Source organism: Lepidochelys olivacea (genome assembly GCF_965140295.1).
Source record: "Lepidochelys olivacea isolate rLepOli2 genome assembly, chromosome: 2".
Taxonomy (NCBI): Eukaryota; Metazoa; Chordata; order Testudines; family Cheloniidae; genus Lepidochelys; species Lepidochelys olivacea.
This window is the reverse complement of record NC_140412.1, coordinates 192,852,118-192,875,824: the sequence shown is the minus strand read 5'-3', so window position 1 is coordinate 192,875,824 and position 23,707 is coordinate 192,852,118. Positions and strand designations below refer to the sequence as shown.

At 40.1% G+C, this 23,707-nt stretch overlaps 1 protein-coding gene across 1 annotated transcript in view; it reads left to right on the top strand.

Annotated features, from left to right (window-relative positions):
* COL6A6 (collagen type VI alpha 6 chain) overlaps window positions 1–23,707 on the top strand; it is a 103,696-nt gene that overhangs the window by 75,780 nt on the left and 4,209 nt on the right. The window contains 6 exon segments of the mRNA XM_084619391.1: window positions 120–155; window positions 260–304; window positions 6,967–7,458; window positions 10,944–11,040; window positions 20,658–21,329; window positions 23,246–23,342. Coding sequence (XP_084475517.1) covers window positions 120–155; window positions 260–304; window positions 6,967–7,458; window positions 10,944–11,040; window positions 20,658–21,329; window positions 23,246–23,342 — 1,439 coding nt within the window.

The window sequence follows — 23,707 nt, the reverse complement described above, 5'->3', positions numbered from 1 at the left end:
AGTCAAGTTCTGGTATGATTGTCCTGTTGTACAAGACATTCTCACAGTTGAATTATTTTAATTATCCAGGCAGTTGAAAGCTTTAAATTATCTAGTAATCTACAATCTTGTTCTTATAGGGCGCTAAAGGAACAATGGGACTGCACCCTTTTCCCGTATGTATCTCTGGCATGTTCTACATTCAGTGTACATTAAGAAATAAAGCACTTCATCAGCTAAGAATTCCTTTCTTTCTCTTCGTTTTGTTTGTGTTCTGCAGCCATGTGAACTCATTGACTATGTGCGCAGACACAGCCGTAAGTACTGTATCTTGCTTTATAAAATTGCCTCACCCAAAGGGTCAGCACTTGAAGTGATATTTTAGGGAAAGAAAATAAAGTTCTACTGACCACTTATTTTTCAATTTCACACAATGGCCATTTACGTGCAAAAGAGAGTAACTGCTTGACAAGTAAACAACCTTCATTTCGGAGAGTATTTTTAGCTCACAGTAGATCCTTTTTATGAGGCTGTTTTAGCTGTGTTTGTACCGTGTACTAAGTGAATTGGAAAACATCTATTGATTCTAGTAATCAGTCGGTAACTCTGCATGAGCATTTCTAACATGCTTCTCTGATTTCCTTTGAAAGTTCAAAAATTACGAAACAAACAAAAAACCCTCTTTTGAAATATAAGACTGTTTTAAATGGCAGTAGCTGTTAGAGGGATCTGTGTTCCCTTTGTTGTGTATAAAATAGCCTTCATGGAAATTAGGTGCTTGGGGCACTTGGAAAGGGCTAGTGTCTGTAGGAATAATGAAGGTGCCCCGAGTGCCCTGAAGGGAAGATAAGTAAGTGATTTACATAAAATAATGTAATTTAATCTTAAATACAGATTATGGACCCTTACTCATGTGACTAATCTTGATCTTCAGTGAAAGTTCAGCTGAGCTGAGCTAGGCTAAGCAAAGAATATTTGGGAACACATTAGAATGTTTCAGTCAAGTGTCTCGAACGTGGAATTTGCCGAAACAAAGTCAGGAGTTTGGATCATTTGCCGAGTTACATCTATTTCTCTAAACGCTGTTAGAAACCAGGGACCGTAGAAATCTACAATAAGAACATGCAATGCAAATTCAGGGACAGAAGCTGAACTCCCTGTGCACCTAACAACTTCCACTGAAACCAGTGAGTGTTTTGCATGCACAGGGAATGCTGTGAAATTATAGATGTGCAATCCATGACTGTACACATTTTCTTTTTTAAAGAGATTTTAGGATTGTTTTAAAAACATGCTATATAATTTTTTCCCTTTTTTGTTTAGCTTGTTGCCGGGGTGAGTACTGTTTGTTTATTATTACATTATTTTAACTAAAATCTTAATGTATCAATGTGTCTGGGAAGGTGGTTTAGGTAAAGACCTCACTTTTGATCTGGAGTACCAGTTTTGGTCTGGAGTTTCACTTCTTTAAGCTCCCCACCTGCTGATAGATCAGCCACTGTTTGGCTCTGGCTAACTAAGTGGAACAATTGTAGTTCTGCAATTCTGTAAAGAGAGCATGCCTCTCATTCCCTGCCCATCATATCACTACTTCTTAATTTGTCAGACTTTTCTTCCAATAGGCATACCCTTTCTGCTTTATTTCCTCATTGATAGCTTGTCTCTGAGCATGCTGTACTGATGCAGATTTTAAAATATTCACCCTGCTTTACCTCTGTTTTTGAGAACTTCAGTTCAGCTAGTGCTGGCTGTGTGAATCCCCATTACCTAATATTGTATCAGCAGAGTTCAGTGACTAGATAAGACAACATAAACTAGAGTTCAGTTGATCCCTGTCTATCTTGATATCTTGCTTTCCAGCTACAGCTAGAAAAAAACAACAAAATAACACTTAGCTCCTGGCCCTGTGTCCTTCTGAGTTATTCTAGTTCCTTTGTTACCTGATTTTGAGAGGTTCTGAACATCTGCATTTCCATTCAATGCAGTGGGAGATGTGGATGATCTGAAATTTAGGCCATTATTGTAAAGATACTTATGGTGCATCTCTCTGGATTACTTGCCTTTTAACCACTAAAACTGCAAATTATGTCACTTACCCTGCAGCCCTCACATGAGTAACTTTATAGTCAATTGGATAGCTCACATGACATAAGGTTTTACTTCTATGGCTCTTTGAGGTTTACTCACGTTTGTGGGAATTGTAGGATGATTTTGCCTTAAAACTTCATTCGTCTTCCTCGATATCTGATGAAGTACCTAGCATCTGAGGCAACTTTGCAAATAAATATACTTTTCAGAGGAAATCCCTTGGGAAAACCTACCCCATTGTTTTCTTCTCCTCTCACTCCCAGAAGTTCTCATTGGCCTTCTCAGAGTGCTACTTTTATACTCACAATTTTCAAGGCCCTGAATTGAGTCCTCCACTGTGGGATGAAGAGGATTGGACATGTGATCAGAAAGGGGCCATCAGTGCTTCTCTTTAACTGGTCAGAGTGATTGTTGTGTGTTGTGATTGCTGCTTCCACAGCAGGAATGAGAAACCAGTATTCTTCCTTTAATCAAGAATTTCTTCACATTGAGTGTCACCCTTGACAACAATTCACATTTATGAGTTTGCTGTCCTCACAGTCTGCATATATTTGCAGTTTCAGATGTACTGAAGTTGGTAGGATCATGCACTGAACCAAAAAGAAGGATATATTTTTAGTTCCACAAATCTTTTAAGTTTACGGTCCAGTCAATCACTGATTCCCATTGTATGAATATTTTCAGTTTATATTCTCGTGGCGTTTTCTTGTATGTTTCTGATTTGCTTCTTGGTGTATTAGCATCCTCAATCCTTTGCATCATTTGTCTTCGATAGTGGTAAAGCCCCCATATAGCTAATCTCCTGGAATTTTACTTTTACCAATTCCAAAGCAGTATATAGTCATCTTTTGTATTTTTTATTTCTCTTATATCTTTGTCTTGTTGCTTTTCCTGTGTTGTTCTTGCTCCTTTTTTTTGTTTGTTTTTCTGGTCTCTCTTAAGGAGGCAGACAAGGTCCACTCCCTAAACATTCCAGTGTTGCCTCACTTCTTCAAACTGGTGATGAATTTTGTTCTGACTCTGACATATCCAGGGTACAATCCAGACTAACGAATAGCTGTGTCACCATGCCCTCTAACCTGGGATGCCCTTTACAATGTTTGACTGCTCACAAACAGCCTCCAGCATGGAAGCTTGGGGCGTTTGTTCCTCTTTTTTATAGTTTTCAGAGTAGCAGCCATGTTAGTCTGTATTCACAAAAAGAAAAGGAGTACTTGTGGCACCTTAGAGACTAACAAATTTATTTGAGCATAAGCTTTCGTGACATCTGATGAAGTGAGCTGTAGCTCACGAAAGCTTATGCTCAAATAAATTTGTTAGTCTCTAAGGTGCCACAAGTACTCCTTTTCTTTTTTATAGTGTTAATCTCATTCTTGAAAACATTTCCAGCTGAGATTCAGGAGACCGAGTCTATGGAGAAGGACGTTCCCTGCTGTGTTTTCCTCATCTTTCTGATCGCTCAATGACTCTGACTGCTTAAACGCAAATGAAGCAGAGCACATATTCCTTTGTTTGAGACAGACCTGTATGCCAACCTCAGTTTGGAAAGTGTTAATAACGCCATACAGTGGAATCTTATATCTTCATATACAATGTTGCCACACATATTTTATCAGGATAATAATGACCAGCGAATTGTGAGTTTTCAAATGATACCTCACAAGGCATACTTCATACAAAGATAATTACAATACAGTATAGGGTGTGGACAAAGGACTATATTCTGTCACATTCCCCTTCTCCAGCCCTCCATATGTGTTCTTATCTTCACCCCCTTCCACTCCTCCTTGCTGCTTTACATCCCACTCCCCAAAAAAATCCAACCTTATCAAACCATAGTTTCTCTGTCAGTGTTCTGATCTTGATTTGCTTTTCTGCTTTTGCCTTCCCTCAAGATCTGTTTCAGTTCCATGACTTTATGGCCTAACCTCCGAGTCTCTGACACACTCCATTCCTGATCCACACCCCATTAAAGAGCTAGCTTGGTTTCTACAGTTAATTGACTCACCATTTCAGCCAAGTTACCTCATCACTCATTGGTGATAGATTAATCATAGAAATGTAGTGCTGGAAGGGATCTTGAAAGGTCATCTAGTCCAGCCTCCTGCTCTGAGGCAAGACCATCCCTGACAGGTGTTTGTCTAATCTGTTCTGAAAATCCTTCAATGATGGAGATTCCACAACCTCAACAATCCTTATACTGTAGTTAGAAAGTTTTTTCTAATACCTAACCTAAATCTCCCTTACTGCAGATTAAGCCTATTATTTATTGTCCTACCTTCAGTGGACATGGAGAATAATCGATCACCATCCTCTTTATAACAACCCTTAATATATTTTAAGACTTTTACCAGGTCCCCCATCAGCCTTCTTTTCTCAAGACGAAACCTGTCCAGTTTTTAACCTTTCCTCATAGGTCAGCTTTTCTAAATCTTTTATCAGTTTTGTTGCTCTTCTCTGGACACACACTCTAATTTGTCCACATCTTTCTTAAAGCATGGTGCCTAGAACTGGATGCAGTACTCCTGCTGAGGCTTCACCAGTGTCAAGTAGAGCAGGACAATTACCTTGTGTGCCTTACATATGACACTCCTGTTAATATATCCCAGAATATTAGCCTTTTTTGCAACTGCATCACATTGTTAACTCATTCAATTTGTGATCCAATATCACCCCCATATCCCTTTCAGTAGTACCATGACCTAGCCAGCTATTTCTCATTTTGTAACTGTGCATTTTATTTATCCTAAGTGTAGTACTTTGCACATGTCTTTATTGTATTTCATCTTGTTGATTTTAGACCAATTCTCCAATTTATCATGGTCATTTTGAATTCTAATCCTGTCCTCCAAAGTGCTTTCAACCCCTCCCAGCTTGGTGTCATCTGCAAATTTTATAAGTATAACCTAAGCTTCACTACATTGTCCAAGTCATTTAATGAAAACGTTGAATAGTGCTGGATCTATGTCAGACCTCTGCATGACTCCACTAGATAAGTCTCCCCACTTTGACAGTGGACCATAGACTCTATTCAGAGAATAGTTATCAATCAACTAGTTGTGTACCCACTTTTTAATAATTTATTTAAACCATATTTTCCTAGCTTGCTTATGAGACTGTCATGTGGGACTGTGTCAAAAACCCTACTAAAATCAAGATATATCTTGTCTACTGCTTTCCACCTATCCACTAGGCCAGTAACCCTGTCAAAGAAGAAAATTGTTTTTTAGGTATGATTTGTTCTTGACATGTCTACGTTGGCTATGATTTATAATCCTGTTATCCTCTAGGTGCTTACAAATTAATTGTTTAATAATTTGTTCCAGTATCTTTCCAGATATTGAAATTTAGGTCTATAATTCCCTGGATCCTCTTTGTTCCGCTTTTTAAAGATAAGTGCTATGTTTGCCCTTCTCCAGCCCTCTGGGACCTCGCCCAATTTCCATGAGTTCTAAAAGATAATCACTAATGGTTCCAAGATTCCTTCAGCCTAGTTCCTTAAGTACAATAGGGTGAATTTCATCAGGCCCTGCTGACTAGAATACATATTCCTTATCTAAATATTCTTTAACTTGTTCTTCCCCTATTTTGGCTTGTGTTCCTTCCCCCTTGTTGTTAATATTAATTGTGTTAAGCAGCTGGTCACAGTTTACCTTTTTAGAGAAGACTGAAGCAAAACAGGCATTAAACATCTCAGCCTTCCTGATGCCATCCAGTTATTAGCTCTTTTTCATCGCTAAGTAAAGGACCTATACTTTCCTTCATCTTTCTCTTCTCCTAATGTATTGTTAGAACCTCTTGTTGTTGCCTTTTTATGTCCCTTGTACATTTTGTGCCTTAGCCTTTCTGATTTTGTCCCTACTTGCTTGCGCTATTCTTTTGTATTAATCCTTAGTAATTTGTCCATGTGTCCACTCTTTGTAGGATTCCTTTTTGATTGTCAGACTATTAAAGAGCTCCTCATGGAGCCATATTGTCCTCTTATTATTCTTCCTATCTTTCCTTTGCATGAGGATAGTTTGCTGTTGCTCCTTCAATGCCGTCTCTTTGAGAAACTTCTGTTTCACAGCTCTCCTGTGAACTCCTTTAGCCCTTAAATTTTCTTCCCACGGGACCTTACCTACTAATTCTTTTCATTTGTTAGTCATTTTGGTGTTTCTCTTTTCTCTGAGTTTTCTCTTATGTTATAACAACCTTTGGGTACCATCATGGTCCTCTTTATGGCCCATACCATGAGCTTAGATTACCATTTCCTTTCTGTTCACTAGCTTTATTTTCAGCTGTCTTTCTGAACATCATGTGCTTCTACTACCATTTGGAGCCACTAAACGCACTGAAATGTATTTAATCATAGATGCAACCCATGCTTTTCCAAGACTTAGTGTTGCATTTAAGTAAAGTACAATAGACATGGTAGGACCCATTGTGCCTGATGAGCATGGAGCTGGGGGCAGTACAGAACCACGTTACCACCGGGAGTGCTCCAGGAGTGATTGTGCCTCAGGAAAGGCAATCCCTTCTGGACCTTCCAGACAGGAAGGGAAGTGCTCCATAATCCCCCCTCTGCACTCCACCAGTTTCGCTAACCTGTATGTGGTATGGGAGGGGGCAAGACTATGACTTTGGATTCTCCCTGCCCCTCCCTTCCTCCCTGTTCGAAGGAGTACAGGGATTGCAATTGTGTCCAGCACACGCACTCCTCAGTCTCATTGCATTCCTGAACTGTGCCCCAGCACGACCTGCCCTTGTATCATTTTCTGTGGAGTGAGTCCCTAGATGGCATGCAACATATCAGGCTATCTAGGGAAAGTAAAATAAAATAGTTATTAATCACTTTAAAATAGCTTGCATTTTTTATCTTGTGTGATTTGTATAACAACTGTTTTTTATCTTCTAGAAAAACCGGAATGCCCAGTATATCCAACGGAACTAGTGTTTGCTTTGGAAATATCCCAGGACGTCACATCCCAGTTATTTGAAAGAATGAGAGAGATTGTAATATCAGTAGTGAATGCCACCAAAATTAGAGACAACAACTGCCCAGTGGGAGCTAGAGTTGCTGTTGTGTCCTACAATTCCAATACTCGTTATCTGATCCGCTTCTCTGAGTTCTACAACAAGAATCAGCTCCTCAACAAACTTAATAATGTGGCTTATGAGAGATCCTCAAGTGAACGGGATATTGCCGGAGCGATGAGATTCGTTGCCAAGAATGTTTTCAAACGAACTCGCCAAGGTCCTAATGTGAGAAAAGTAGCAGTGTTTTTTAGCAATGGGCCATCTACAGATGAATTTTCTATTAACACAGCAGTTCTGGAGTATGTTGCATTTGATATTGTTCCAGTAGTTCTCGCTTTTAATGATGTTCCCCTCCTCAGTCGTGCTTTTGCGGTAAGAACTCCACAAACGTTTTCTTTTTGATGTTCAGTAACTAGACTTTGTATTTCACCGCCTTCAAAACATAGTGGGTCACATTCGTCCTTTGGTGTAACTCCATTATCTTCAGTGGAGTTACACCAAGGACAGATCTTGCTCATTGTATTGGTTATTTGTGATCATATATTGGGTCAAATCCTGCAGCACTTACATGAATAGTCCTTATTAATGCTAGTGATCCCATTCAAGTCAGTAGAACTACTTCTATAAGGACTATGCATTTTGTAAAAATTGTAGGACTTGGTGCTTAATCAGAGTATTTAATAAATTCAAGAAAACCTGGCCTGATTCTCCACTGCCTTACACCTGACATTGTCTGTCATTTTACCCCTGTGCAAAGTGAGTGCAGAATGGCAGCAAAACAGTACCTAACCAGAATAGTGGTGTGTTCCACCCACTCTGCTTGGGGGGTAAATGACGACTACACAAGGGGCAAGGCAGTGGAGAATCAGACCCAGTGTGCTTGAAAGCTGTAAAGTTCACTACCGAAGCAATGTGTTTGTGGAACTATTAGCATTTGTGACAAGGAAATCTTTCAGATAACAGTGGTAGAGAGAGCAGGGCATCTTATGAAGAAAAACACTTTAATTCTTAATTATGCGGTGGCTTGCAGAGGTATCACTGGTTACATAATCTAACAATAACAGGGTTGCATACTTGTAGCTGAGGGAATAATTCAGCCTGCAGAATCCGTATTAGCACTGATGGTGTGTGAAATGGAAAGAACCCAAGTTGACTGTCAACAGCTTAGCTGAGTTGGTGGGGGGTCAGACAGAAAAAATATCTTCTTGCAAACTGTGCAGATTTGGTATGGAAATCACTGAGGCACACTGAATATGGAGACCCACACTTCAGTCATTGTCTTAGGGTAGCAGAGCAATTTCAGCTCTGGATTTAGCAGCAGGAACAGATCAAAGAGCAGATCTGTGCAATGTGGCTAAGTTTGCATAGCTGTAGGAAATATAAGTTTGGATTTCTATATATTTTTTTCCTTATTTTAACAGTCAGTACAACTTTAATGTTTCTCTAACACAGTTTGGGGCATCTAATGTTACATATAGTTCCTGTTCAGCTAACTTGTTCTGTGATGACATTTCCTGTTACCACAGTACCATTATAGGAGAACGCTGTCTTGGGCCAAATGCTGATCACATGAGCAAGATGAGCAGGACTCGAGCACTTACAGCACTCATTACTCGGTGTCTAAAAGTGTGTTCAGAGAACGTACTGCAGCACAACTAAGCACAGAAGAGAGAGTTCTTTTTGCAGCATTTTTTGCTGGAAAGGAGAAAAATCAGTTGGAATTTTACAGCTTCAACATTCTGTGCTTTGATGTTGTAAAAATTGCTTTACGATAAAGCATGTCATGGATTTCCTTGGAAACCCTGTAATCTCTTTCAAGGAGAAAGACTAGAAGCTAAACAAATATACAGTTGAAGACACTATTAAGAGAAATCAGTTTAACAAAGGGATGTGGAGTAGGACGGCCCCTACACAAGGAGCCCTTCTGCAGCAGGGTGCTGTATCTACCTCAGTTTCCCCTTGGAATCCACCTGTGGATAGGAACATTGTCTCTCTCAGCAGAAAATTCAAACCCTTTATATTAGTAAAAGGGTCACAGTCCACAGATGACTCTTAGTAAAACAGTTCTTCTCAAACCCCCAAAGTTAAACATGGTTACAACGCAGCAGCTCATCAATCCCGTGCAAAGGTCACCCGAGAGTCACTAACCACTCTGTCCCGGTTGCTTTAGCCCCTGTTCCAGGGCCCCACTCTCCAGGGCATCTACCTGGGTGTTCCAAGACCTACAACTCTTCTCCCATATCCCCAAGAGAGGTCTCCTGGGACAGAACTCTCCACAGTGTTCCTCTGAGCCAGGCTTCCCTCCCTGAGAGTCCTACCCCTGCTCAGGGAATATCCCTCCAGAACAACCCCCTTGTTTTGGGCTCTGGTTCCTGCAGCCCTCCACTCAGGCTTGCTGCAAGGGGGCTTCCCCTAGTGTTCTACTCTCACAGGCCTCTCTGCCTGTGACCCCTATCCCAGGTTCCCCCTCCAGCATCAATCCTTCTTGCTTTGGCTCAGCTTCTCCCAACCAGCCAGGTTTTTCCCCTTCTTCATAGGGGCTTCTGCATGAGCTCTCTTTTAGCTCCTCGGGGTTCCCCAGCTCTGGCCAGGTCCCACCACTGACCTCTTGCTCTTTCCAGTGGTTCTCTGTACAGCTCTCCATTGCTGCTGTTTCTCCCTGTCTCTCTCCTCTTCTCCTTGGACAGCTCACAACTGCCCTTCTCTGTCCTTTTCAGACATTGCTCTTGAGCAGCTCTGACTCACTGGGTTTCTCTCTCCCCTCTAAGGCCAAACTGAGGTGCCCTCTTTTAAGCCTAATTGGGGGTCAACTGACCAGTCATAGGTGTACTGGCCTCTTCTCTCTTAAAGGGCCAGTGTCAACCTGTGACAGTATTTTTTTTAAAGGCTACAGGTTTGGGCTTTACAGTAATTTAAAGGCCTGTTTAAAGGGTGAGAGATGGAAGCATGGAGTAAGAAATCTAGAAATAGGTAGTTGAGGGATACGTGGCATGTTTCTTAAATATATCAGACCCAATAGTCTGCCAAATCATTGTTGGCTAAGAATAAAAATTCCTAAGCAAGCCCAGAAGGTGGGCATAGAATTTTTCTGCATCACTCACTTCTGCCCCTTTTCCCCTCTCCCTTTACATAATAACTCATAGCTTGTGTTACATTACATCAGTGGAAAGAGAACCATTTCAGAATAGAATAAGATGCCTGGTATCACTGATTCCCAGTTTCAGCAAACAGTCCTTTTAGCCCCTACATTGAAGTCAATGGGAATTCTGTTCAAGGAGACACTGAAGGACAGGGGTCATCACTTTGTAAGGAGTAGCTAGTGTTTGGAAACACTCAATGTAGCATTTTTGTTTTGAGAATTATTCTCAATCCATACTTCTGCTTGGAAAACTAGAGTATGCAGTGCCTTATTTTTGGACACTCATCTAAAGTCACACCAGTTTTCTACTGAATTAACTGTGTGTCAGATGAAACACTCCAAATCACACAAGTTGGCTGACTCTGAGATTTGGAACACTCCAGCTCCTATAGAGGGCAAAACTTTAGTGTGGAGGTGCCAAGCTGGAGCCCAGTGCAAAGACCGACAGAACCCAAATTCATCACTGAAGGGTAGTAGGGAAATTGAAGGTTTCTCTAGAGGTTTTCAGGGTCACTGAAGTTTGTCATGCTGGAGAATATACAAAATTGCTGTTGGTTATAGGTGGCTTAGGGGTTGAATGCCTGACACCTAGGAATGAATGTAATTCTCTATGAATGCCTGATGTGAACACAGTTGTACAGCATTCAAATAAACTGTTTTAAGGTAAAACTCACCACTTGCCTTCTGCACTAAATCCTTTTATTATTGTTCTGTCTAGATGGATGATACTGGATTCTTCCAGGTAATAAATATTAATCCAGAGAACAGCTATGAGCCATTGTTGGAAACATTTCAGCGCTGCACTCTTTGTTATGGTAAGATCCAGGGTGGATAAAAATCAATGTTTTAAAAAGGATAAAATAAAATAAAATCTGATTTTTTTTATTTAAATCTGATTTTTTTCTTATAAAATGCTTAAGGAAAAAAACCTATATAAAGATAGTTTTAATTAAGATACATTATAGCTCAAAGATACCTCCTCATGGAATAAGGATTATAAATTCTAATTCTATAGTATGAGACAATATATTCATGTAAAGTGTAAGGAAAGTTTTTTAAATGAGTTCCAATAGTCCATGGATTAGGGACCCAATCTTATGGGATTCCAGGGGCTTCTGTATAGATTATTTAGGTTAATCTTTCTATCTACCCAATGGGACTCAGTGCTCAGTCTGGAAGATACCATCAGAGATGCTTAGTTTTGCAGTTCTCAAACTGTAGCTTTTTGTCTCCAGAGATAACATGCTTGTTAACAGCAAAAATGTTTTTAAATAAATTATATAGAGAGGTGAGAAATAACAAACCTCAACCCTATTGTCCCTGTGCAAATTTATGTACACAGAGTCAATCCTTTACCTCTCTCTAAAAGTGCAAAGTTTCAAATACTTCAATGAATAGAAGACTGTTGGGGGCGGAATAGATCTGGACAAGGAGTGAAAGTGAAACTGTTTGAGCAACATATTCCAGAAGTCTTGAGGTCTTTCTGAGTGTAGTCTTCATTGATTTGAGGTCTACCATACCATTCTGTCACTAGAAGGGAAAACCTGTAATGGCAGCAGGCCATAAAAGAGACCCAGTTTGGGAATATTTTAAAGAAGTTCCTCTACCTGTGGGTAAGACAGGCATGCGTGCAAAATGCAAACAGTGCAACAAAGAAATGCAAGGCCTGGTTGCCTGAATGAAACAACATCATGAGAAGCATTCCTTCTCAGGAGGAAGCAGAGTTGAAGGTGATGAAAGGAACATGTCTGAACATGCAGGATCTTCAGGTTGGTGAACATTTTTTTTTTTTTTTTTTAAATTTCGTACTCCTTTCTTAAGGGCTGCCTGTCTTCCTTCTGGACTATTCTTGAATTTTCATGTTTGAGCAAAAAATATAGTTGTTACTCTATGATACTATCATTTTAGATGCAGTTGTGTTAAAAAAATAAATAGCTGAAATAGGCGATCTTCCTTTTACAATTTCACCTTTAAAGTAGTACTGAGTGTCAGTGAATGCAATGAGTAATACTAAATGAGCGGTATGGTGGTAATAATTAAATAACTGCACTGACTTATTTTGTTTAGGAGAATCCATCCTCAACCTACAGGATTCTGAAGACTATCCACCTTCAAGATCACCATCATTTTCTATAGTTTCAGAGTTATCTGCCAATGACAGTGTTTCAGTCACATCATGTATGTCACATAGCCACAGTAGATCACCTGTAGCAAAAAAAGAAAAAATCTCCGTCATCCAGAAACAACCATAGATAAGTTTGTGATAAGAACCAGCAGATTACAAAAACAGGTAATTGATGAAAAAATTGCCCAGTTTGTTTATGCAACAAACTCTCCGTTCTGTATGATTGAGAACCCACACTTCATTAACATGGTTCAGTCATTAAGACCAGGGTACAGTCCACCCAACAGAGCAGGCAAATTGCTGGATAAAGTGTATGAAAGAGAAATTGAGCAGTGTGCAAAAGGTCTAGCACAGGGGTCTCAAACTCCCAGCCCACGGGTCATCTGCGGCCCGAGAACCTCCCCAATGTGTCCTGCAGGCCTCCAGCAATTTTCGGGCCAGGTCTCTCCCTTGGCCCCGTTGCCACCCCCCACCCGCGCATCACCTGAGGCCCTGCCCACCACCGGCAGCGCAGCGGAGCTCAGCGGCTTCCTGTGCGCTCGCTCCAGTGACTGCGGGTCTCTCCCTGGGGCAGGGCTGTGCCTCTGCGCGCTGCCCCCGCCCTGAGCGCCCCTGCAGACAGTGGGAAGCTGTGGGGGTGGTGCCTGGGGGAGCCCCAGGTAAGTGCTGCACCTCCCTCCCAGAGCCTGCATCCCCTTCCCACACACCCCCTCCCGCCCCCAAACTCCCTCCAAGAACCTGCAGCCCTTCCCCCTCCTCCTGCACCAGCACCCAAACTCCATCCCCGAGTCTGCACCCCAGACCCTCTCCCCTGCCCAAACTCCCTCCCAGAGCCTGCACACCAATCCCCTACCCCAGACCACCTCCCACACCCAAACTCCCTCCCAGAGCCTTAGGCAGGTGGGGGGGCAGAGTTAGGGGGGCAGAGTTTGAGAGGCGGGTTCTGGGAGGCATGAGTGACATTATTGGCCCGCTGGGAGAACTGAGGACTGGCACTGGCCCTAAGGTAAGTTGGGTTTGAGACCCCTGATCTAGAGGGTGACATTGTTAACCTGAGTCTTGATGGGTGGAGCAATGTCCACAATCATCCTGTTGTATATGCTTGTGTGACAACAGAAGAAGGGAATGTCTTCCTTACAGAAACAATTGATGCATCAGGAAATGCACACACAGCAGAATACTTACAAGAAGTAGCAGTAAAAGCTATAACAAACTGTGTGTGGGGGGGAATTCAAATGTCTTGTACGCAGCTTGGTCACAGGCAATGCTGCAAATGTATCCAAGATGAGAAGAAATTTAGAAGACAGTGAAGAGAGTCCCAAGCTAATAACATATGGTTGCAGTGCTCATTTGATGCACCTCCTAGCTAAAGACTTCGGTGTTCCAAAAATAAAGGCTAATGTTGAAATTGCAAAATTCTTCTGTAACAACCACTTTGCAGCAGCTGCTCTGAAAAAAAGTGGAAGGAGCCAAGCTAACTCTCCCACAAGACGTGCGATGGAACTCAGTAGTGGACTGTTTTGAGCACTATATCAAGAACTGGCCTAATCTGATGACAGTTTGTGAACAAAATCGTGAAAAAATAGATGGCACTGTCACAGCCAAAGTTCTTAACATTGGGCTTAAAAGAAATGTTGAACAGATGCTGAGTACCCTGAAGCCTATTTCTGGAGCCTTGAACAAAATGCAGGGAAATAGCAGCTTTATTGCTGACGCTGTTGAAATTTGGAAGGAACTGAGTGAGATCTTAAAAAGAGAAAAATGCAATGACAGAGTTAAATTACAAGCATTAAAAAAACGAATGAAGAAAAATGAAGAAACGAATGAAGAAAAAACAGGTCACTTCTTCTGCCCGTGTAGAAAGAATATTGTCTTCCTCTGGACTAATTCATTCCTAATTGAGAAATCATTTGGGACCTGGAAAAGCAGGCAAGCTTGTTTTTCTTTTCCAGATTATGAACAAACTGGAAAACGAAGGTGAAGACGACTGAGTTTGCAGAAGCCAACATTTTAAGTTTCTCATGTTGACCTTGCTGACATAGTCTATTTAATTTTTGCTTTTTGTTTTTTAAATATTTCATTTAACTATTTTAGTTAAAAACAATTTTTTAACAAAAACAAACCTGATGTTTTAAAAACTTGAATGTTTAACTAAATTCAAAAATTCATATGCTTGTTTTGTTAAAATATTGTGTGCTGTTGAAGAAAAAATCCAGTTATTTTAGTTAAATAAAACAATTTAAATATCTGTCTGGTGAGGTTCTCCTCCTAATACAGCATGGCAAGAAAATCCTCCAAATATTAATGATTAACCTGTTGAATTGGAGATAGTTCACCTTCCAATGACTTCATAAATATCTGCTTCAATTACCTTTGGTAAATGAAATAACCAAACAATCGTTCATTTTCTGATACAGCTGTAAAACTAATATGAAAAGTTTTCAAAATAAATCACTTTAAAAATGTAACGTGTATACCTTCTAAAAATGAAACCTACATCCATCTCTGAGTTGTGAAGAATATGTATTAAGGTTATAACAACCAACAAGAATGCACTTTTATGTAGAAATCCATAATTAAATCGAGTCTGCCTGACTAGTGATTTAAATCAATTTAATTTAAATCAAATCCACCCTGGTAAGATCCATATGTATTAGAGAACAAACACTATTATTTAGTGCTGCCTGGCAAAAAGCCTGAGAGAGACTGGCAAAAGCATTTAGGCAAAGACATTGGTGTTTCAAATAACCACAGCTGAATTTTCTGGCTCTATTTCTTCTTCACAAGTTAATCCCTAAAAGGGGGGAACTTTTCAAGGAGTAGCATGTTGATCATGATTTACAAGCAACTGCTTACCTCAACTATCTGTGTTGCCAAGTTTTTCTTAGGAGGAAATATACTCAAATACCTAAAAATTAGGGCTGTCGATTAATGGCACTTAACTCACGCAATTAACTCAAAAAATAATTGTGATTTAATCACAGTTTTAATCACACTGTTAAACCAATAGAATACCAATTGAAATTTATTAAATATTTTGGATGTTTTTCAACATTTTCAAATATTTTATTTCAGTTTACAACACAGAAGGCAAAGGGTATAGTGTTCACTTTATATTATTATTACAAATATTTGCACTGTAAAAATGGTAAAAGAAATAGTAATTTTCAGTTAACCTCATACAAGTACTATAGTGCAATCTCTATAGTGAAAGTGCAACTTACAAATGTAGATTTTTTTTGTTATATAACTGCACTAAAAAACAAAACAATGTAATAAAACTTTAGAGCCTACAAGTCCATTCAGTCCTACTTCTTGTTCAGCCAATCACCAAGACAAACAAATTTGTTTACTTTTACGGGACATAATGCTTCCTGCTTTTTATTTACAATGTCACCTGAAAATGAGAACAGGTGTTCTCATGGCACTGTTCAAGATATTTATGTGCCAGATATGCTAACCATTCATATGTACCTTCATGCTTTCGCCACCATTCCAGAGGACCTGTTTCAATGGCAATGATGCTTGTTAAAAAAATAATGCATTAAATTTGTGACTGAACTCCTTGAGGGAGAATTGTATGTCTCCTGCTCTGTTTTACCTGCATTCTGCCATATATTTCATATTATAGCAGTCTCAGATGATGACCCAGCACACATTCATTTTAAGAACACTTTCACTGCAGATTTCACAAAACGCAAAGAAGGTACCTATGTGAGATTTCTAAAGATAGCTAAAGCACTTGACCCAAGGTTTAAGAATCTGAAGTACCTTCCAAAATCTGAGAGGAACAAGGTATGGAGCATGTTTTCAGAAGTCTTAAAAGAGCAACACTCTGATGCGGAAACTACAGAACCCAAACCACCAAAAAAGAAAATCCATCTTTTGTTGGTGGCATCGGACTCAGATGATGAAAATGAACGTGCGTCAGTCCGCACTGCTTTGGATTGTTATTGAGCAGAACTGTTCATTAGCATGGAAGCATGTATTCTGGAATGGTGGGCGAAGTATGAAGGGACATATGAATCTTTACCACCTCTGGCACATAAATACCTTGCGACACTGGCTACAACAGTGCCATGAGAACACCTATTCTCACTTCCAGGTGACATTGTAAACAAGAAGCAGTTTAGGTTGGACATTAGGAAAAACTTCCTAGCTGTCAGAGTTGTTAAGCACTGGAATAAATTGCCTAGGGAGGTTGTGGAATCTCCATCATTGGGGATTTTTAAGAGCAGGTTGGACAAACACCTGTCAGGGATGGTCTACTGGTCCTGCCTTGAGTGTAGGGGACTGAACTAGATGACCTCTCGAGGTCCCTTGCAGTTTGATGATTCTATGATTATCTCCTGAAAATGTAAACAGACTTGTTTGTCTGAGCAATTGGCTGAAGAAGTAGGACTGAGTGGACTTGTAGGCTCTAAAGTTTTACATTGTTTTGTTTTTGAGTGGAGTTATTTTTTGTACATAATTCTACATTTGTAAGTTTAACTTTCATGATCGAGATTGCACTACAATACTTGTATTAGATGAGTTGAAAAATACTTTTTTTACAGTGCAAATATTTGTAATAAAAAATAAATATAACATGAGCACTGTACACTTTGTAATCTGTGTTGTAATTGAAATCAATATATTTGAAAATGTAGAAAACATCCAAAAATATTTAAATAAATGGTATTCTATTCTTAACAGAGCAATTAATCACATGATTAATTTTTTTAATCGCTTGACTGCCTAATAAAAATGTTTAAATCCTTCAAATGCTTCATCTGTTGTATTGCTAAACTGCAAAATTACTTTCAGTTTAATAACCTAGTAAATATTTCTGTCCATGTAAGAAGTTCTTCTGCTATTTGGAATCTAGGGTCAATGTCTAGTTTGGTAAATAAAAATAAAATGTAGTTGATTTTAATTTTCCTGTCAACTCAGGTCCGTTAATTTAATTGAAACAAGCAATGTTTCCAGCTTCCAGAGGAACATCCAGGCTGGGCAGCTCTTCCAGTGCCCCAGACTGTGTAGTACAACTTCCTCTAGGTCAGAGGTTCCAAAGTAGTGCCCACAGAACTTCAAGGGAAGGGGCCTGCATTGAATTGAAAAGCCTGCAAGCTATGCTGAAAGTTGCCATGTGCTTGGATCCTCACAGAGGGCAATGCATATCCTCCCAGAGGAAGCTCAGGGTGGTTTTGTCCTCAGGAGCTAGAGTACTGCATTGCTGGAGGCCACTTACACCCTTGATCGACTGAGCTCCCTAGCCAGAAGGGCAAGTGTCCAAATTGTACCATCCCTTGGAATCAGGCAGCCTGTCCAGTCAGGCATGGATAGGAAGTGGGCCCATGGCCCTGATTCCTCCTTACCCCTCTCACCACTTTTGGGCTGATTTGCAACTTTGGGGATGCAGGGAGAGAGCAATCCCTGCATTCCCTGAATGCAGCGATCATGATGGGCCCTGGCCCTTGCATAGGATGTTCCCTGTGCCTTCCACAATCTGTGTATTCACATTAGGGCTAAGGATAATCTGGTCCTAGAATGGTCCTTGGAAAAAGTAAAGTGCATGAAATAGCAGAGCATACACACACGACTCAGTGTGACTCGAGCAACACCCCTGCCCTTCATACATAGTATGGTATTTTATAATGCTTTTCTATAATAAATAAAGACGTTGTAGGAGGTGTGTTACAGCAGTTTTCAATGTGCATGTCTTGTCAGTGGAATGACTTACTATTCCATTGGAAAGAAGACAGATTAAGGAGCACGCAGATTTCTTAGTGGTTGGGAATTTGGTATATAATTCTGGAAGAGCATCTTTAAGCCTTTAGGGGTGGTGTGCAGCATCCAGCATGATTGAAATGTGGAAATCTACATAGAACATTGCACCCAGAGTGCTGATTGAAGCACCCAGAGTGCTCATTGGAACACTCAGGGTACGTCTTCACTACCCGCCCATCCAGCAGGTAGTGATCAATCTATCGGGGATCGATTTATCACGTCTCGTCTAGACGCGATAAATCAATCCCTGAATCGACGCCTGTACTCCACCTTGGCAGGAGGAGTAAGCGGAGTCTACGGGGGAGCCACTGTGGTCAACTCGCTGCCGTGAGGACGGCCAGGTAAGTCGAACTAAGGTACTTCAACTTCAGCTAGGCGAATAACGTAGCTGAAGTTGCGTATCTTAGTTCGAACACCCCCCACCTAGTGTAGCCCAGGCCTTAGAGTGGTATTCTTTCAACAAAGAAATTTCTCCTTTTAGTTATTTCTCATTCAATGCCAGTAAATATACATGTTTTCCCAAATAAGAATTCAGTGATAATTGCTAATAGAATACCAATATATATTTGGTCATTGTAACATCTGAACAGTTCCTTACATATTTCTCAGTACTGTGATAAATGTTTTTAGAACATTGTGTTTTAGGGCTATTTATATGTATTGCAAAGTTGCTTCTGGCTCTAAATTTGCATCAAAGTAAATAATGCCACAAATGTCACCAGTCTCCTAAAACAAGTGAATGGGAGGGAATTTTAATGTAATAAGTAGGGCTGTCAAGCGATTAAAAAAATTATTCATGATTAATCGCACCGTTGAACAATAATAGAATACCATTTACTTAAATATTTTTGGATGTTTTCTACATTTTCAAATATATCAATTTCAATTACAACACAGAATACAAAGCTCACTTTATATTAATTTTTTGATTACAAGTATTTGTACTGTAAAAAATCCCAAAAGAAATAGTATTTTTCAATTCACAAGTACTGTAGTGCAATCTCTTTATCATGAAAGTTGAACTTACAAATGTAGAATTATGTAAAAAAATAACTGCATTCAAAAATAAAACAATGAAAATTTTAGAACCTGCAAGTCCACTCAGTCCTACTTCTTGTTCAGCCAGTTACTCAGACAAACAAGTTTGTTTACATTTGCAGGAGATAATGCTGCCCGCTTCTTGTTTACAATGTCACCTGAAAATGAGAACAAGCGTTATCGTGGTACTGTTGTAGCTGGTGTTGCAAGATATTTACATGCCAGATGCACTAACGATTCATATGTCCCTTCATTCTTCAAACACCATTCCAGGGGACATGCGTCCATGCTGATGATGGGTTCTGCTCGATAACAATCCAAAGCAGTGCAGACCGACACGTGTTCATTTTCATTATCTGAGTCAGATGCCACCAGCAGAAGGCTGATTTTCTTTTTTGATGGTTCAAGTTCTGTAGCTTCCGCATCGGTGTGTTGCTCTTTTAAGACACATGAAAGCATGCTCCATACCTTGTTCCTCTCAGGTTTTGGAAGGCACTTCAGATTCTTAAACCCTGAGTCGAATGCTGTAGCTATCTTTAGTAATCTCACATTAGTACCTTCTTTGTGTTTTGTGAAATCTGCAGTGAAAGTGTTCTTAAAATGAACAACATGTGCTGGGTCATCATCCGAGACTGCTATAATATGAAATATATGGCAGAATGCAGGTAAAACAGAGCAGGAGACATGCAGTTCAGTCACAAATTTAATTAATGCATTGTTTGTTTTTTTTTAATGAGCGTCATCAGCATGGAAGCATGTCCTCTGGAATGGTGGCCAAAGCATGAAGGGACATACGAATGTTTAGCATATCTGGCAGGTAAATACCTTGCCGTGCCAGGTACAAACATGCCATGCAAATGCCTGTTCTCACTTTCTGGTGACATTATAAATAAGAAGAGGGAATCATTCTCTCATGTAAAATAAGAGATTGGCTGAACAAGAAGTAGGACTGTGTGGACTTGTAGGCTCCGAAGTTTTACATTGTTTTTGAGTGCAGTTATGTAACAAAAAAAATCTACATTAACAACAAAGAGATTATACTACAGTACTTGAATCTTTGTAATCAAAAATAATATACACTGATTTCAATTATAACACAATACAATATCTATGAAAATGTAGAAAAACATCCAACATATTTAATAAATTTCAATTGATATTCTACTGTTTAACAGTGTGATTAAAACTGCGATTAATCGTGATTAATTTCTTTAATCGCAATTAATTTTTTTTGTTAATCGCATGAGTTTACTGTGATTACTTGACAGCCCTAGTAATAAGGCTGAATCTTGTGTGGAGAAGATTATTTCAAAGGATCCATCCCTTAGCTTTCTGATTTTAATTATACATAACTTTCACAAAGGTAGAAGACTGTTGTTAATACTTTAAGCTTAGGCTCTTTAATCCTCTCCAGAACTGAGAGCTCAGACGCCGTTTCTCTTGTCACACTTTCAGTTTCTTAAAAAGAGAAGTACAAACTAATTTTTTGTTTATTTTCAGACAAATGTAAACCAGATGAGTTTTGTGAACGCCGCAGATACCGATCACCACCGGCATATGTGGATGCTGCTTTCATTTTGGATAGCTCACAGAAAATGAGTGGTGCCGAATTTGAGAACGTGAAAAACTTCTTGAGCAGAGTACTTGATAACTTTAACATTTCCTCTGAGCCAGAGACTTCTTCCACAGGTGATAGGGTGGCTGTGGTGAGCCATGCTCCTCCAGGTTTCAAACCCCGCCCAGGGAGGAGCCCTGTAAAGAAAGAGTTTGACTTTGTTGCCTACAGCAGTAGACCGTTAATGAAAAGACATATCCGACAATCTGTTCAACAGTTGAATGGAGCAGCTGCTCTTGGCCATGCCATACAGTGGACAATTGATAATGTTTTCTTAACTGCACCCCACTCCAGACAACACAAGGCTATCATTGTTATATCTGCTGGAGAAACAAGTCAGTGGGATAAAGAAATATTAAAGAAGGCATCTCTGAGAGCCAAGTGCCAAGGATATGCTCTGTTTGTAATTTCATTAGGACATGTATATAACGACAAAGAATTGGAAGAGCTGGCTAGTATTCCCCTGGAACATCATTTGGTTCAGCTGGGCAGAGTTCACAAGCCTGAACTTGAATATGTAGTGAGGTTTATGAAACCGTTTGTGCATCTCCTCAGGCGTAAGTTATTATGTTAATACTGTTTCATTGTTCTTCAGTGAATGTCCAACAACTCATGAAAAAGGTTAGGTTGATAACCTTGGACATTAGTCTTCCATAGATTCACAAATGTGTTTAGCATGGAGACTTCAATGGAAGTTTCCCATTCCAAAGTCCCTCAGTTCTGTCCTCAGTGGATCAACTTAAATACTTAAGGGGTGAAAGAGTGGTTCAATTCCATGCTTGTTCATTCCTAGGGCTGTCTAATAAGACTATCAACACTGGTGATCTCAATAGGTTTTATGATGGGGAAATCTCTCTACTAGGAATTTAACTCAGGCCACCAACCTTATTTCACATAGACCACCTAACAACTGTCAGATGGCAGTGACTTTAGGTCACTTCTAGCTTCTGCCACAGTTTGGACCAGTGATCTAGGCTGAGGGCTTGATATCCTATTATCGGTTCCCTGGGCCTTCCATTTATTCAATAAACAGGAAAAAAACACTGACCTAGTAGTAGATCAACACAGTGATATGTCAGAAGGTTGGTTGTGTTCTTGGATCACTTGACTAAACATCAGAAGAACCTGCAGATGGGGGATGTATTTAGTACAATCTATGCTGCTTACACATCACAGCAGCCCTTGTAGACTCATTGATGGAATGATACTGGAGGAGAATTCAAAGCATAATTAGACAATTATCCTGAAGTCCTTACCTTAACATAGACAAATTTTGAATTATTTTTAGATCCCTAGGCAAAAGTAAGCCTTTGAGAGAGACTGAATTGCAAGGGTGAGAGAACAAATATACTATAAACTAATCATAGCTTGTAATAGCATTATGGTGTGAATGTGTCTAAACAATGGTGCCTATGCATAAAGAAACAGAAGGTATTTAAACTGAGTTTGTCAATAGGCCTGTTCTCATTCTCTTATTGAACCAGTGAACTATAAGAAATGTTGTAATTAATGTATCAAGATTACTTTTAAAGGTTAAGCATACTAGAGAGTTGCACATTTGTTACTTCTGTAGGCCAAGCACATTACCCACACCAGGAGCATCTTGCATTCCTCCACCCTTCACACAGGATCCCTGTGTACCACCATCCTATTTCAGAAACTCCCTGCACTCCCCCTCCTTCATACCAGGAGCTCTCATGTCAGGGGCTGCATGTGCCCCCATGCCACAGTTCTGATTCTCTCTCTCTCTGTCTCGTCAGTATTTTAAAACTGAATTGGGAGGATGGGCAGACCTGAGATGGGGGTGGGTGTTATGATAGAAAGCGTTAATGGCAGCCATCAAGTAGTTCTTTGATTTGTAGACAATTACAGAGATGCTTGAAGCTTCTAGGTCTACAATCAGATGCCAGGGGCTGTGTGTCATTCCCCTCCCCCCTTCTGATTTTCACCAAAATCAATAGAATTCTTCCCACTGATGCCTAGATAAATCCATGGAGGATAGGTCCATCAATGGCTATTAGCCAGGATGGATAGGGATGGTGTCCCGAGGCTCTGCTTGCCAGAGGCTGGGAGTGGTTGGCAGGGAATGGATCACTTGGTGATTGTCTGCTCTGTTCATTCCCTCTGGGGCACCTGGCATTGGCCACTGTCAGAAGACAGGATATTGGGCTAGATGGACCTTTTGTCTGATCCACTATGGCCGTTCTTACGTCTCGACCATTCCCTGAGATTTTGGAATCGCTTGGCTGTGACATCCAAAAGTTATTGTGTTACATCAAACAGAAATACCATCAAGCTGAGAATAAGCCCTTGCAAGCTCTGACAGTAATTTGTCTTACTGCTTTCAGTATTTAGTACAACCATGCTGGGTGAATGAAGATACGTGGGGGCAGAAGAGGAAAAATTGAGTGAAAACTGTTTCAAATTGCATTGAGTTGGTACATTTTGTTACTATGTCTTGTTTTCTTGACAGGTGCAATCAACAAATATCCACCAGTACAGCTCAGGAGAAGTTGTACCAGAGCTGCCTCTCAGAAACCAGAATATGCACGAAGGGGCCAAGAACATGTGTGAGTCCAGACACTTATTTTATGATGACTTGTTATATATGGGCAAATTGATGAGAGCACCTAGTTCTCCTGGGTAGGGATTCCTACCAAAGGTCCTGAACCTGCAAACGCTCACAGATGTGCTTCACTTTATGCATGTGAGTAGTTGTGCTGGGCAGTAATTTCATGTTCTGCCATCAAAATTATCAGTCATTTAAAAAAAATTGAAAACTACAGAATTGTAACAAAGATTTTAAAACTTATCATTAAAACGAGATACAAAATTCTCCTCCTGCCTGATTGCTGTTTGTCCTGCAGAGCTCATTTGTGCAAAGCACTACCACATATGGTTTCAGCTCTTAGGGCTTGTCCACCTGAACATTTAG